The following is a 14,865-nucleotide window of genomic DNA, read 5'->3' as shown; positions in this document are numbered from 1 at the left end:
CCAGTCAGGACGTCAATTAGCAACGTCGCTGCCTCCAGTCTGTTATACGGACTGACATAAAGTCGAGTAAAAGACCTGTGACCAAGCTCCCACCATATAGGAACAACGACGTTGACCGAAAGTCCGCTTCGGCTATCTGTTGGCATTGGTCCCCGGCCCGAAATACGATGCGGAGTCCCGGACTTCTCGGAACCGAGTACGTACGACGTCTCCTCGATATTCGTCATCTCCCGGACCAAGCCATCTAACACCATTTCTTGTGCTAATGATGCCGCATGGCGCGTTCATAATCAAATAATCTTCAGCTATCGCAGTTCTAGTCTCCGCAATCATGCCGTACAAAACCTACCATCCCGCCGGTTCCGCCCTATCGCCTCCATTGACGTTCACGACGTCTTTCTCCACTCGTATCCCATTCGACCCGAAGTGTGCTTAGTGAGATTCAGACTTTCTACCATTCACCTACACCAACATCTGCCGAGGTCCCAAATACACCGATGCGATAAAAGGTACCCGCGTGGCTGAGTTAGTCTAGAACTCAATCCCATTATTCCACTGATTTCGATGTGTTCCTGGCTTGGCGAGAAGAGCTCATCTATCTGTACCGATGACCAACTTTGGTGGCGCGTAGAAAGCACTCAAAAATAGACTCTCGCCATGTTTGGACGAAATAAGATATCCGGTATATCTGACATTTTTTCCAAGGCCACCAATAGTCCGAGGATCTAGGTACCATCAGGTACAGCACCAGATAGACAGCAGCGATTCCCCACCTCGTGTTTACAATTAGAGATATACCACACTATCACTGTGTCACACCACCTTATATCACCGAGGGAAATACCACCGAATGCCACGGCTTTTCCTCACGCTTCATCTTTCTGGAACGCCTACTACAGAGGAGAGGGGCTTCCGCCAAGAGAAGATGAGCCCATGCGTCGAGTCCGCTTACCTCATCCCGAGAGCGAGAACAGAAACAACCGACGTTCGGTTCATCCGGAGACACCGACCTTGGATCTTTATTCTTCCCCGGTCTCGTCCAAGACCGTAGATGAAGAGAAGGAGTGGAGAGAGGAGAGGTGGAGGCCGCGTCTTCAATGCCATACTATCACCCGGGTTTCCCGCTTCGCGCGGACTCCCTCTCGCTGGACCCCCCATCGGGCCGGTATGTGACAAGGTATGGCCGTTCTGCAACCGCTCCCCCAAGGATGCCTCAATATACTTTCTTAGACCTCACCTTGCCCTGGACCTGAGTCGAGTTCCTGGTTTTCTCTGGGCCCTTCCTCCTCCCCTCCCACTCCCACTCCCACTTCAACTCCACCTCCACCTCCCGCCCCAGAGCCGCGCGCGCGCGGCCGCTGCGGCCCCCAACTTAATACCAAAGGCTACTCCCACCGGCGAAAAGCCGCCATCTAGAGCTCGTATACCGATACCAGTCACCAGTACGAATAAACCACCAGTGACCGCAATCCGTATTTCGGGGCGTTTCTGTGGAACAGAATGACGAGCCGTCTTTCGTCGTTCATTTTCCACGGGCGATACCTTGTTCCTACCATGTGACAGAGGAGGCCTCGCCGGGGTTCGACCCTACCTACAGCACGGATAGGTGGCGTTCTAGACCTGGAGAACGGGCGGAAGTGCGAGGTTATTAGAGGAGTTACGCGGAGAAGATGGATGGGTCGGGAGAGTCATGGCATGCACTGTGAATCCGGGGCAAACTCGAGTTCCCTCTTCCTTTTTGCTGGAAATGTGAGGTTCATGAACTAGACCCTTTTGTCATTTTCCGCCCTTGCGACGAACGCCTCGTCGAACTAATGAGTCAACATCATGGGGAGCCTCACTCATGCTACGCTGTGAATCTCACGCTGATGAATACCGACGTTTCTCGCCTCACATGGCTGTTATTAACGAGGCGGTCTAAAGCACGTTTGGGGGGTGGTTCATGAGATTTGTGTGGAATAAAGTGTTCCCTTTTTGCCACTCAGTCACTGACTGACACATTCGCTATCTGCCCATAAAACACCAAAACCTAAATCCCTGGGCCCCAAGCTCATCCAATTTACCCCAAACGCCGTCGCAATATCTCGCCATCCTCAAGAGTTGAGTATGTGAATGTGTGAGTCCTTGTTTAGAAACACTGCTCTGAAAATGTTGAAAAGAGCGATGATTTTGCGCTCTATATACAAAAAAGATGTTTTTTGTTCGTTCCACGCTTTCGTCCACGAAACGTTTGCCAGCGCTCTTTTTTGCGTAGTGTGTTGTTTCTCTCCCACGGAATGACGATCCTGTTTCTCATCTTGCAAAGAAGAATCAAACGCTTTGTGTGGGTTGTGAACCGTAAAATCCCCCGGCTGGTATAACCTCCCAATCCGTACTGTGTCGTCGTAGTCTCTCTCGATATGTACACTCTATGTAGCCAGGTTGTTTGTAAATGCAAAAGAAAAGGGGTGGGTGTAACAACATGAAGAAACAAACTTTTGCAAGCCAGGGCCAAAGGAAACCTTACGGCATTGCAACACGCTTTCCGCTTGTCATCTCGATGACGGCAAAACTTTCATCGACAGTTCAATGCCTGATAACAATATCAAAAATTCCAAGGCGCGCTTTAATTTCGCTCAATCGGGTTCTCCCACTTGATCGGGTGCAGCAGCATGCTGCGCATGCACAAGCGTCCAGAGCTGTCCTTGTGGGACTCTTCATCTTGGCCTCCGCGTAATGTGCCCTCGCCGGCGCGGCCACCGTTACCGCCGCGACCGTCCATCTGGGGGTATCCGAGCCATCGGCGCCAGAGGAGACCGGCAAACTCCGAGTTGTAGTACCAGCTGGTGCCCTTGTGGTTGTGCTCGTTCTTGAGGTCAAAGGGGCTGCCGTGACCTCCCGTAGTGCCATCGCGGCCGCCGTTGAAGGCCTTCTCGATAGTGTTAAAGGGGTACCATGCTCTATCCAGGAATACCGGGTGAGGTGCGTAAGCCGCCTTGAAGCCGTGGTGGAGAGCCATGCTGGCGGGGAACATTTCCGAGAACATGCTGTGGTGCAGACGCCACATCTCCTCATGCATGGCGGCCAAGAGTCGGCGAGATAGTCGTGAGGCTGTGACGATGGAGCATCGGCGCGGTGGCGGAGCAAAGACCATTTCGTAGCCAGTGACATCCTTGGCAAAAACCCAGCCGGATTCGTCGGCGTCGAAGAGGGGATTCAATGTGATGAGGTCGGCTTCCTCACCAACACCACACTCGTCAGGGTTGCCACCGCGGGCGCAGGAAGCGGGCAGAATGGAATGGCCAGCCTCCTCACTCTTCAGCGACATGCGGCCGGGGAAAATTTGGGGGCCCAGGATGGCGCGGCGGCCAGATGCGTTGAGTTCTCTCTCGACAACACTGGCGAATTCGTTCCATGAACCGTGCTCGGCGGGGATGTAGTACTTGGATGATCGCTCCCAGAGAAGGGTGCGAGTCTGTTGCTTAGCCCAGGATCCCAGGCGGTCGAGCAATTCGTAGTATGAGCCAATGTAGCGCATATCCATCTCCCAGTTCCAAAAGTGGGCGTATTCCGGGTGCTGAAGGGCGAAGACCTGAAGGGGCATCTGGGCGCTGCGGTAGACTCCGTGAATGTCTCCGTTCGAGGGATTCTCAATGGCGTCGGCGAAATGACCCGGGTAGTAAAGCTTCATCTCGGCCTCTGACCAGAGAGTACAGAGCGAGTGGAATTCGGTGGGAACGTTCGCATCGAGGATGCTCTGCACCACTGAGGGGTCTGACCAGATGGCAGCCTCATTATCCTTCACATGGAGAAGGAAGTGAACGCTGTACTCGCCACCAGACTTGAGGGAGAGCTCGGAGATCATCGCGCGGAAGTTGACGATGGCGAGCTGTGTCCACTCGAATCCGACATAGGTGCGGACGACAACGGCAATTCGATCAATCTGCTTGACTCCCGTCTCGTTTGTTTCGGGCTCACTGTAAATCGAGTCGTACGTGCTCTGCTTGGTACCATTATTGAAGCGGGCGCTGTTGCGTTCGATACATCGATCTTGCGCAACACCCCAATCAACACGGCTGTAATCGATCTTGCCAGTCTTGGTCCAAATAACGTCAGCTCCCTCTTGCTCCGTATCTTGACCCTGAGAAGTGCCTCCCTCGCGAATGTCGTAACCAAGTCCGTAGGGGCCGTAGCGGCCAAATCGATCGAAACAAACGTCATTGCGTAGGCCGAGCACGGTGTGAGAGCCGATGGCGGGATCGGGCTGGTTTTGGGGGACACCATCAAATGCCCAAATGTCAGGGACTGCGATCTTGTCTTCCTCATCGACAAAACATTCCTTGACAGGGTGGTAATCTCTCTGATACTCAGTAGACGCGTAGTTTGGGTGAGCTGCGTAAGGGGTGGGAGTAGGAGGGGTATCATGGTAAATCGGCACGGTGGTGACGGGTGCCGGAAAAGAGTTGTTGGGATATTCAGGTGTGTGGTTGGCAATGGGAACGATAGACTTCAGACCGTTGAAGTAGCCATTGAGACTTTGTAGCATTAGCGAGTTGTTCACAGCTCTTAGAAAAGACATGGCACTCACTGCTTGAACTTAAGCCATGGCGGCATGTCACTGTCGATAATGAGATCTTCCTCTGGTGGCGCCGGCCTTCCCTGCTTCTTTGGGTCGCCGCCCATTCCACCTATTCTGTAATCATCTCCTAGAATCTTTCCATCTCGAGTGTATAGTGGCGTATTCAGGTACGCGAGCGCGATCAGCATAGAAATTGTCACCGTCCATATCACAACCCTGCGATACAGGCAATGGCCTAGTATCGCGCGCACCCGGAGTTTCGGTTGTGGGATCGTAGTGGCTGGCGCGGGGAGAAAGAACTCCCCCTTCTCCTGTCCTGGGGTTGACTGGAATAATGAGTTTGAGCGGGATGAACGGGTGCTGGACCGGCTGCTGCTGATGGATCGTGTCGTGCTGGTGAGTAGAGAGTGTGCTCGCTCCATGATTGCCGGAGTGAGTAGTTGGGTATCTGGGTATCACAAAAACATCTGGTGATGGAAACTTGGCCTAGCGGAAGAAAAAGATCGAATGCAAGAGGGAGCGCGAGAGAGGGGAGCAGCGAAGGTTAATACTATAAAGAAGGGAACAAAATTGTGCAAGTGACGTTTTTGCTTCCATGTCCAGACACCGGCTCAGACCTTACTTTCAAACAAGCCAACTCCCTGCACAGAGTGTTGGACGTATAGAAGACTCAAAAACTCACATATCATGCAACAGAGCGAGCAGATGGGACCGACAAGTCGGCAGCGGGGGGGTGGTTGACCGGGCTGATCTGCGGAGAGAGAGGCAAGCAGTCGGCCTGAGTTGGGATGTCCAGGGTTCGGGGACTGCCGAGCCTCCTTGCCTCTTTGGCTCTGACTTGACTGTCCACCATTCCCACGCCAGACTGTCTCAGCTCCCAACGTCGCGGGGAGCGAGCAAGGATTTGCCTTGAGCCGCCAAGCCGGGGACAAGGGGCCAATGAGCCTCAAGTTGTTGCGGAAGAAGTGCTTCTTCCATCCCTTCCCCAGCTTCCAAGCCCATCATCGTATCGTTTGGATTGAATGAGCTTGGCAGGTCCCGTATTCAGGAGTTGGACCCAACCTCATCGCTCATACCGGCCTTACTGAGACCATACGAGAGCTTGGTGGTATTCCAGACCCATCGCGTTCCGATATCCGAAAAATAAGGACCTTGGTGATGATCCTTCGGATACCCGCCACAGCCGGGACGCCAGCTGGACGGACGAATCTGCAGCACAGGCAAGACAGCCTTCGCGCAGCTGTATCAGAGCGTATGGGATCAGCGCCTCGTTGGTAGGGGAAGGAGGAAGAGAGACTCGAGAGTGTGAGAAGGGGTTGCGCGTCCCTTGTGGGGCCCTGGCAAACCTGGCTTATGCGTAGATCCGTCTGGTATAGGACCAAGAACTACAGTTGGTTAACTTGGTTCCTCTCCCACTCTGCTCGCGACACGGCACCCAAGAACAGGGAGGGTGGCTGTAGCTTGTTGCTAAAGAAAGCAACCGGGACGTGAATCGGGGCGTCGATTAAGGTGTGGACATGCAAGGAACGTGGTTGAAGCGCACGGGAGCTGCTGCATCTGAAACCGTCGACGTTGCGGCGTTGGGCGACGTTTCATGCCAAGCTCAACCCACGTTGCGAGTTTGGTGGTGCGATTTGTCAAGTTAAAAGACGGGGGGCAAGCGAATTGGGGGAAAAACTCCAAGAAAAAAAGACCGGCATTGGGCTTCTTCTGGGGGCGCGGAAAACCGGCGCTGGGACGGCGTGGTTCGTCGCTCCAGCCCTGTTCGTTCCATTCCATCCCCTCTGCAGCACTACAATTCTGCCGTCCGCGGATGGAGTGGGCTGTTTTGGGGCGCCACAACCCTTCAAATCGTCCAGTTCCTGTTGCGGCTCTTGTTTTGTTGGCGTTGTATTTCTGGCAGACCGAATCAGGAAGGCCATGGTCCGTAATTGTATCGGTGTGGTCTCGTATGGTCCAAATCCTAAGAATCCCATCTTCGTTCTCTGGTACGTCGTCGTCGTAATGAACGCCACCGGAAGGCCATCTGACGGTGAGCCGAACGTAGTCTCGCCCACTCAAAGTGTTTATACCGGCACAATTAGCTTCGGGCTCAGGCAAGGCGGACGCCTACGCCCTTTCAGTCGGGTCTTGCTTCAATTCGATCTTATTTCGTCCGGTCACCATTGTTGTAAGGTGGTGGGAATGCGTGACCTGTTGGCCCGCAATCCGATCCTGAACTATACGGTGAGAACACCAAGAGGCTCTCTACCTCATTCCCGTGGAAGTTTCATCCGTATGCACTCCGGCTGTTCAGCTGTCTTGGCTTCCGCTGGACCCTGTGCTTCTATTTGCAAGAGTAGTATTGCCATCTCGAGGTCTATGCGTTCCTCGTTTGCGAGGATTGAAAGCACTGACAAAGAATCGCCCCTGCAGCAGCTGATGATCAATAACAATCTGAGCCATCATATTTGCCCCAAGTAATGGCATGAGAACCACGGCTTGAACAGTCGACAACAGATTTAGAAGTACTCAAGGACAGCAGGTTGGCCATAGTGTGCCGAAGCCGTTAATCTGCCGCCCTGCCGCCCGTCAAATTGATTGATGTTCTTTAAACTTGGAGGCCGTGAAGGGTGACGGACGGGCTTCTAGCATCCTATTCGAGCTAGTCATCGAGACTAGGGGCCCGCCATCATCGACGGGATGCCATCATGGGTTTCGACCGAGCTCTCCCAGGTCAAGTGTTCGTCGTGAAGCAGTTAAACTAACCTTCTTTCGCGTGGACCAGGAAGCCTGAATAGGCATACCAGGTTGGTTTGGATTAAACCACGATGATAATTCCCGAGCCTCATGGATAGTGTTCAATATGCGTCATGCTAGGCAACTGACACCTGGGCCTGTGGGAGCCGTATAATAGAGGCATCGCGTCACTGATTGATGGTAGAGTTTTTCCGAAACTGCCTCCCTTTGAGCTTCGAATAGAACGCCTTGCAAGGTCCAAGCTGGGATTAATGGAAAATAAAGGCTGGGTTATTAGTGACGTCAGTTCCGGCCGCGGGTGCCAGTGACAGCGGGGGTATATTTGCGATGGTGCGATGACATCGTCTGTCAGCTGAAATTGTTAGAAAGCCTCGGGAGGGCGGACGGGCGAGAGTTGTGAGGAAGTTCAGGATGGAGGGGAAGAAGGCGGGAAGGTTGTCGAGTCGAAGAAGGGAGGGGGGCATAGGCCAGGTCCCGGCGCTGGTCTTCGTGAGTTTGTTGAAGGTCTGATTGTCTGTCCTCGTCGGCCATGACTCGTCCGAGTCGCAAAGTGAGTTGGGACTTTCCAGATAGGGCGAGATCGAAACAGAGGATTGCGTGTCTATCATGGAAACACTATCCTGACGCGCGATGGATTGACCAAGATCACGACGCTCGCCCTAGATCTGAACGGCGTGTGTTTCGGTGTTTGGACGGTTCGTCGATTTTTTACCACAAGGTTATGGGGGAAACGCGAGGAGCGAAGACGGAAGTGTCAAGCGCCAATAGCCAGGGAGATCCAGACGGGAAACAACGTAGAAACTTCTTAGTCATCGGCCAGGCGTGTCATCGTAAAGTAAATAGGCTCGACAGGTACGAAAGGCTTGTTCTAGCCAGGTCAATCGGAGGTTTGGTGAACCTTGGTTGGTAGCTGCAACCTGAAGGACTTCTGTCCGTCAATGAAAGGCCCGGCATAGGTAAATGTAAATACATGGAGAGAGGGAGTTTGGGCCGGGAATGTGAACAAGTTCCTACGGGTGCCAGCCAGCTGGAGCCAGCTGTGTGTGGCTTCAGCCTCGAGATCCGACCTAAGTCACGTGTGACAGCCCGATCGCATGGAATTGAGGCTGAACCTCGCCTCAGCCACACTTGTCTTGCAAGCGGAAATTGCTTAGCGTGCACCTGCCCTACCCGCACACAAGCGACATTTTCAGCAAAACGACTGAATTTCACTTCCCCCCGCCGGCCCCGACAAATTCATCGTCACGACACTCCGGCAAGCGAAATCGACAAACAGCCGCCAAGATGGGTAAGTCCTTATTGGAATGAATTGTTGTGCTATTTGGGTGTTATTGCCAGCAGCCGGATTCGATTTAAGAAAGAGAAGGATTGCCGACCTCGCCGACCGTTGCGTTGCCGCCGATTCGTGATCGACAAAAAAGACTTGGGAACGGGGGGAATGATGCACGAATATCGACACGAACACACATCGACATCCGCCACCACGGCAGCGCTCGACGGAGAGGATGTTGGCTTGAAAGGGATCGATCTGGCTGCGGCAATGGCACATGAATTTCGCGAGATGGACTTGTGGTCTTGACGATGGATATTGGAGGCTGACTCTGGGTGCAGTGAACATTCCCAAGACGCGTATGACCTACTGCAAGGGCAAGGAGTGCCGCAAGCACACCCAGCACAAGGTCACCCAGTACAAGGCCGGCAAGGTATGTCTAAAGACACCCGCGCGCGACGACCGACTCCAAGCGACGCACTCCCGATATACGATCCGGACGGTTCACTAAATGGTTGTTTGATGTAGGCCTCGCTGTTCGCGCAGGGAAAGAGACGTTACGACCGAAAGCAGTCCGGTTATGGTGGTCAGACCAAGCCTGTCTTCCACAAGAAGGCTAAGACCACCAAGAAGGTTGTCCTGCGGTTGGAGTGCATCAAGTGCAAGACCAAGCTCCAGCTCGCCCTGAAGCGCTGCAAGCACTTCGAGTTGGGGTATGATATCATTCCATATCTAATGGACGCGACCTCGAATCATATACTGACAACCCTCATAGTGGTGACAAGAAGACCAAGGGTGCTGCCCTCGTTTTCTAAACGCATTGTGTTTTCGGTCGACCGACTTTTATGGCTCCTTTCACGGCACACGGATCATCATCAGGCTGGAACAATGGCGGCGAAGAGGGTTACCAGTTCTCATTTGAGGAACTCTACATAGGGAACAAATAAAAGCCCTTGCTTGCGAACGGATACCAAAAGCAATTCATCCAGCTTCCCTCCCCTCCTCATCCCTCACCTGCTGTCGCGCGCTTAGAGAGACCATACAACCGAAAAGAAAAAAAAGTGACAAGAGAAAATGCGGGATGCGTGGGAACTCGACAAACGGTTTGTCCTGAGGGTGGTGATCACACTCGAGGTGGGATGAACTTGTCCCTGTTGAGACATGCCCAGGCTCCCGAATCTGTGGTCGCTAGAAGATAGATGCCTTCTATGAGGCTCAACCGGTCAATCACATAACTGAGTCACGAAATAACGTTATCATGTTCAACTCCTATCCCATCTATTTGTCCAATGTGAATCAGATCAGCCGCGTCATCTCTGCCACGCCGTCTATCCCTCATCTAGATCTTGAGTTCGTTTCTGCAACACGCCCAGACGCCGAGGCGCCCAGCCAGGTTTCCGTCTCAGAAGCCCTCCCCTAGCTTGATCGTCCTCCCGCCTCCGTACCACAGCTGCCCATTACGGGCATCCAAACCCCTTTCCTGCCCAACAACCCATTCCCCAATCCATTCGGCATCCGGACGGTCCCAAACCTCCTTCTCAAGCCACGCGTTGATCTCGTCAATGGCCTCAACCCACTTCTTCCTCGCCTCGGGCGTATCGTGGTCCTTCTCCGTAAGGTACCGACCCAGCGTGATGTGCGCGCTCGGCACCTGGTACCTCGACTCGATCTGCACGCCCGTCGACTGCGCGAGGGTGAAGATGTCGCGGCGGAGGTGGTGGTAGGTGTAGTCGTCCCCCTGCACGATGGCCTGTTGCTGGGCGGTCGGCGCCGGGGGCGGGCTCAGGGGCGGCTCGCCAGAGGCCGGGAGGAAGGAGACGGCGAAGGCGGAGAGGTCGTAGGAGATCATGGGCCTTACGAGACGGGACCTGTGGGAGTAGGTGTAGTCCGTGATGTAGGGGATCGCCGAGCGCATGTTATCCGTGAGAGTGATGATCTCTTGGGGCGTCTTGGAGTGCGTCACCTCGAGAGTTGTAAGGTGCATTCGGTGTTGGGGCATGAGCCAGATACCTTTTGAAGGTTCCCGTGTTAGTCAAGGGGGTCTCTATTGCCTCTTCATAGTTGCACTGTTTAGGGGTCTCACTCGGTGCGGCCTTCTTTAGCAAAGACTGCAGATAAGCCGAGAGTTGCACGATGTGATCCGGCGGCCGAGCCCAAAGCACCAAGCAGTTACGAGGGTCCTGGAAACCCGGTTCCATCTCCGGATTTTCCAATCTCAGAAGGAAAGGGTCAATGATGAGCTCCTTGAAGTCAGGAGCAATGAACTTTTGCCTCTGCTGCTCATTTCTCTTCGTTCTGTGGGCTTGGTAGAGAGCCTGGATCTCCGCCTGCGTAATTGTCACTCATCAGATTTGGAGGCTTCTTTTTACAGGCTGGCATTGGATTTTGGACTTTACTGGGTTATCATTGCAAGCTTTAATGAAGGCTTCATATGGATTTTGACCGGGCAGGATCGTGATGCCAGACAAATCTTCCAATTTGTTCTTGGCATCGGTCGAGACGAGTTCAGAGCCCATGTTGGAAGTATAAGAAGACGTTGGTTTTTTTTGGAGTGTAGTGTCACTTGAATATTTTTTCAAGTCTCAAGCAGATACTAGACAAAGACACGAGAATATAGCTACTCTGAAGAACGAGGCTTAGACGAGAAGCGGAGCGAGGACGGAAAGTGAACGCGAGCGGAATAGGTCAAGCGCCGAGGCTGGACTTCGTATCGAGTCCCGGCGAGTCGAATGAGGACTAAAGCTATCGACGAATCTAGATAGCTGAAGAGTGAGGTCGTCGTCACCGCCAATCAATACGCCCTTCAGCTGCACCTGGGCCGCGAGCCAATTACGGACGGGGAGATAGATGGGTGCCGTCGGTCACCGGCGGAGACTGCTTTTAATGACTAAGCTATACACGCTCTGTGTGGGGTCACATGACATGGAATCCTCCCGTGGTGCCATGGCCAATCGGGTATGCTGTTGCCTCTGGGGCTCATCTTGTTTTGACTTCAGGCCTCTGAATTGCAGACGGATTTACCGTGATTCATGTTGTTACCTTCACACTATCAAGTCGTGATTGCAGGTTTGTATTAATCATAGTAATTCATGCCGGGGCAAGTGCTCAATCACTGCTGCAGAGCATTGCAGGCCGCAGCTCTAGTGACGTTTGGGTCGCTTTTCCACACGCGCAGTAGTCTAGGAGAATGGTATCGGACCTTCGAAATTCGAAGGCTTGGATGACCGAATTCCAAGTGTGTATGCATACGCTTCTCTCTGTTCTGTTTTTAACTTCCAATCGAGCGACTAGAAGTTATGAAATATGGACTCCTGTTCGTTTCCTAGGCATGTCCGGATTACGGACATGTGAGTCGACTTCGGTGCAGAACGAAGACATCATCACTCCCACGCCCCTTTTCCCCATCTTCTCATCTGTCTCCTCTATTACATATATCCCTTGCTGCATGGCTGTTTCCATGAGATATCACTCGTTTCCTTTCTGGATTGACTTGTCATCGTTTCTAGCTAGATAATTCTACAAAGCACTATCACCGTGTCTTAAGCTGTTTCTGGCTTCCAGCTATTGTGGAAGAAGTCAATTCCTCTCCCATGACAATTTTCACATGGCCATTAGTATGGCTACTATGATAAGCAGTCTCAAAGTTGGACATGGCATGAGCGGACAAAGGTCAGTTTACTTACGTTTGCAAGTTGCGTATAATATGGCTCGATACTCGTAGCTGTCTCTTGCCATCGGCCTGCTGGTCGACGTGATCCTTTTTGTTTGCTCACGCATCGTTACCAACATCTGATGGAATGTACAAATCAAACATTAACATCGACTCAACTATTTCTACCTTGTTCCTGTCATTTGGTGAGCTCCAAGTCTTGGATTGATGTAGTCCTCTCAAGGAGAAGGTATAGCAGTGCTCAGATGATTGTCAATACTTTGCTCTGAAGATGTTGAGTGGTGCCATCGACGGATGCGCTGACTACCAGAACCAACAAACTCCCGCATACATGTCTTGAACACAACATCATCAGTCTCAGTTCTGGTCACCGCACTTTCAACAATGAGAATGTTCATTCTGAGCAGAAAGTAGCCTCTTAATTTCTTCTTCTGCTTCTTCTGCCCTTCAACGTTGTCATGTTGTCAAGCAGAAAGTCTCTGCGAGTAGTTCTCGCCTTGGGAGTACATCACATGTCTGTGACAGGCCAAAGGTTGTAGAGAAGGACTGGCTGGAAGGCACCGACTTATTTTCCTTTCAGGGGCACTCGTCTAAACTGCAAAGACTCAAGAGTGTCTTTGCTGAGCAAGAATATCTTAGCCAAACTCAAGCACGGTCTATCTGAATTTGACTTCGATTTTGAATCATTCTCAGTGCCCTGTCTCTCACCACATCCTTTCTGGTGATACTCAGCAAGATACACATAGATGATCAACTGCCCACACCTTTGAGCAGAAGACTCTTCTTCTTTGAGATAGAGCTGATAGTCCTTCACTCAAAGTTACACCCTGTCTCTAGAATGTAATGGACAGATGAACATGGGGCTCCTCTTGAAAGGCCATGGCTTCGTTAGGAAACCATCAAGTGATAGCTCTCGCCATAAAGAGCCATCAAGACGGGGAGCACCCGCCTTGTCACGCAAATTCCTCTCATCACGAAGAGAGGTCGACCCTCAATACCCTTTTGCGGGGCCCCTCACACAATGTTCCCATCTCCCTTCTCAGGGGCACCCGCCTTGTAAGACGTCCTCAGGGGATAGCTCTCGCCCCGAATAGCTTCAAAGGTCGAGGGCACCCGCCTTCTTGAGTCTAACCCTCTTCTCCGCTCTGAAGGCGGGAGCACATGACTTTTCGTGGGGCCTCCCACAAAGATTCTTCCATCCACCTTGAGCCTGGAAAATCCCCCAAAACTCTTCCACTTTCCACTTACCTCTCTTCTTCCCTCTTCTCAACACTCTCATCACTCTTACTGAGATTCATCACTTTGCCAGCTTCTGCCACACACCAAACCAGACCAAGTTCTTCTTCCTTTTGTTCCATTATCAACATCACCAGAAGCCCTCAAAAATCATCAAAATCTGCTGATTTTGGGGGTGTTTTGGCTGTGTCTCGTCGTTGGTACATACCTCACTTGACCGCTGCAACCAGACTTCCCTTTTTTTTTCTTTCACCACCTCGAAAACTCCTCCTGTGGCAGACGTCTCTGCTGTCAGTTCATTGCTCTTTCGCAAGTATGGATTTTCCTGTTGGCCAAGATGAGCAGGGAAATCCTTTCCCAGATCCCGATCCCGCGAAGATCCTTGGCCCCAATCCCGACGAAGGATGGCCTAAGGATGAACATCCACAACAAGGGGGCCGCCAGGTTGCCAGAGGTTTTCTTGAAGATCTCTATGACTTTGATGATCTTGACGCTCACGTTGGGGGCCCTGGCTCATTTGCTTTCACGACCGCCGAGCAGGATATCGATTTCCACACCAGTTTCGAGGGGATGCCTCCCCTCCCTGCTCCAAACCGTCCGGCCAACCAGGGTTCTGGGCCGACAGGCCTCCCAGAAATTGGACGGGCCAACGACAGCAATGACCTCGCCTATGAGCACGGCAATGGCGACGCCGCCATGGAGCAATTTTACGCTGATGACGAGGGAAGGGTGTGGTGTCTTTACAGCCACGGATACGACAGTAATGGCCGACTCATCGCGACTTACAGATACATCGACGATAATGGGGTTCAATTGACGCGGCAACAGATTGTACCCCTGATACCATCTGAGCAGACCTTCGGCCAGGATAACGATCGCCATGACGACACTATGGCTCAACAAAACCAGGGCTTGATGCACAGTCAAGGCATCAACCAAGGCTCTCCATCCTATGTTCCAGTCGGACCTCCAGTCGAAGATTACTATGGTGGCCAACATGGTGGCTCCACCTCGCAGGAACTACCTGATAGCCTTGCCCCCATGGCTTCTCGCTTGACTGCTGAGTCTCCGTCGGGTTCTGCATATCCTTCGGTGTATTCACCTCGCGTGGGTTCTCCTACTCACGTGATTTCGGGTCGCGCAGCTTTTGCACCTGGACTCAATTTTACAACCCATTCACCTTCTGGATCTCAGTCCACTTCAGCGAATTCAGAACCCGGAGCAAATTCCACACCTCAGCCCACCATGGATCAAGCAGTGCCTGTTCTGGTCATGGATGAGCGATCTGTGAACCGCCCGCGCGACGCCTTTCCAATCATCTTCGACAATGCATTGAAGCTCGGTCTGGAAAAGCTCCTCGATGCCGGCGGCGTGTCGTTCAGGATTGCGACC

At 52.6% G+C, this 14,865-nt stretch overlaps 3 protein-coding genes across 3 annotated transcripts; 1 reads left to right on the top strand and 2 right to left on the bottom strand.

Moving 5' to 3' along the window:
• Nucleotides 1-2,010: 2,010 nt before the first annotated feature.
• Nucleotides 2,011-6,182, bottom strand: HER10_EVM0006487 (uncharacterized protein). Its single transcript, XM_035476070.1, has 2 exons — nucleotides 4,568-6,182; nucleotides 2,011-4,514 (listed from the first exon to the last, which is right to left on the bottom strand). Exons 1-2 carry the CDS (start codon nucleotides 4,978-4,980, stop codon nucleotides 2,606-2,608), a joined length of 2,322 nt encoding a protein of 773 aa, XP_035338452.1. The 5' UTR covers nucleotides 4,981-6,182; the 3' UTR covers nucleotides 2,011-2,605.
• Nucleotides 6,183-8,502: 2,320 nt separating this feature from the next.
• HER10_EVM0006545 (60S ribosomal protein L44) lies at nucleotides 8,503-9,822 on the top strand. Its single transcript, XM_035476128.1, has 4 exons — nucleotides 8,503-8,585; nucleotides 8,909-9,000; nucleotides 9,096-9,280; nucleotides 9,343-9,822. Exons 1-4 carry the CDS (start codon nucleotides 8,582-8,584, stop codon nucleotides 9,380-9,382), a joined length of 321 nt encoding a protein of 106 aa, XP_035338461.1. The 5' UTR covers nucleotides 8,503-8,581; the 3' UTR covers nucleotides 9,383-9,822.
• A 21-nt stretch (nucleotides 9,823-9,843) lies between these two features.
• On the bottom strand, nucleotides 9,844-11,388 carry HER10_EVM0003539 (uncharacterized protein). Its single transcript, XM_035473213.1, has 3 exons — nucleotides 10,964-11,388; nucleotides 10,651-10,894; nucleotides 9,844-10,577 (listed from the first exon to the last, which is right to left on the bottom strand). The coding sequence occupies exons 1-3, from the start codon at nucleotides 11,081-11,083 to the stop codon at nucleotides 9,970-9,972; spliced, it is 972 nt and encodes a 323-aa protein (XP_035338192.1). The 5' UTR covers nucleotides 11,084-11,388; the 3' UTR covers nucleotides 9,844-9,969.
• Between the last annotated feature and the right edge of the window lie 3,477 nt (nucleotides 11,389-14,865).

The sequence above is a fragment of the Colletotrichum scovillei genome (genome assembly GCF_011075155.1).
Source record: "Colletotrichum scovillei strain TJNH1 chromosome Unknown Contig00001, whole genome shotgun sequence".
Lineage (NCBI taxonomy): Eukaryota > Fungi > Ascomycota > Sordariomycetes > Glomerellales > Glomerellaceae > Colletotrichum > Colletotrichum scovillei.
This window is presented reverse-complemented; position numbering and strand designations above follow the sequence as displayed.

Bases quoted from the DNA above. Each gene is read 5' to 3' on its own strand.
- HER10_EVM0006487 (XM_035476070.1), bottom strand. From the start codon at position 4,980: ATGGAGCGAGCACACTCTCTACTCACCAGCACGACACGATCCATCAGC. The intron at 4,515-4,567 runs GTGAGTGCCATG...AATGCTACAAAG, and splicing joins CCATGGCTTAAGTTCAAGCA to TCTCAATGGCTACTTCAACG.
- HER10_EVM0006545 (XM_035476128.1), top strand. The intron at 9,001-9,095 runs GTATGTCTAAAG...TGTTTGATGTAG, and splicing joins CCCAGTACAAGGCCGGCAAG to GCCTCGCTGTTCGCGCAGGG. The intron at 9,281-9,342 runs GTATGATATCAT...CAACCCTCATAG, and splicing joins TGCAAGCACTTCGAGTTGGG to TGGTGACAAGAAGACCAAGG.
- HER10_EVM0003539 (XM_035473213.1), bottom strand. From the start codon at position 11,083: ATGGGCTCTGAACTCGTCTCGACCGATGCCAAGAACAAATTGGAAGAT. The intron at 10,895-10,963 runs GTAAAGTCCAAA...ACAATTACGCAG, and splicing joins AAGCTTGCAATGATAACCCA to GCGGAGATCCAGGCTCTCTA. The intron at 10,578-10,650 runs GTGAGACCCCTA...AACCTTCAAAAG, and splicing joins GCTAAAGAAGGCCGCACCGA to GTATCTGGCTCATGCCCCAA.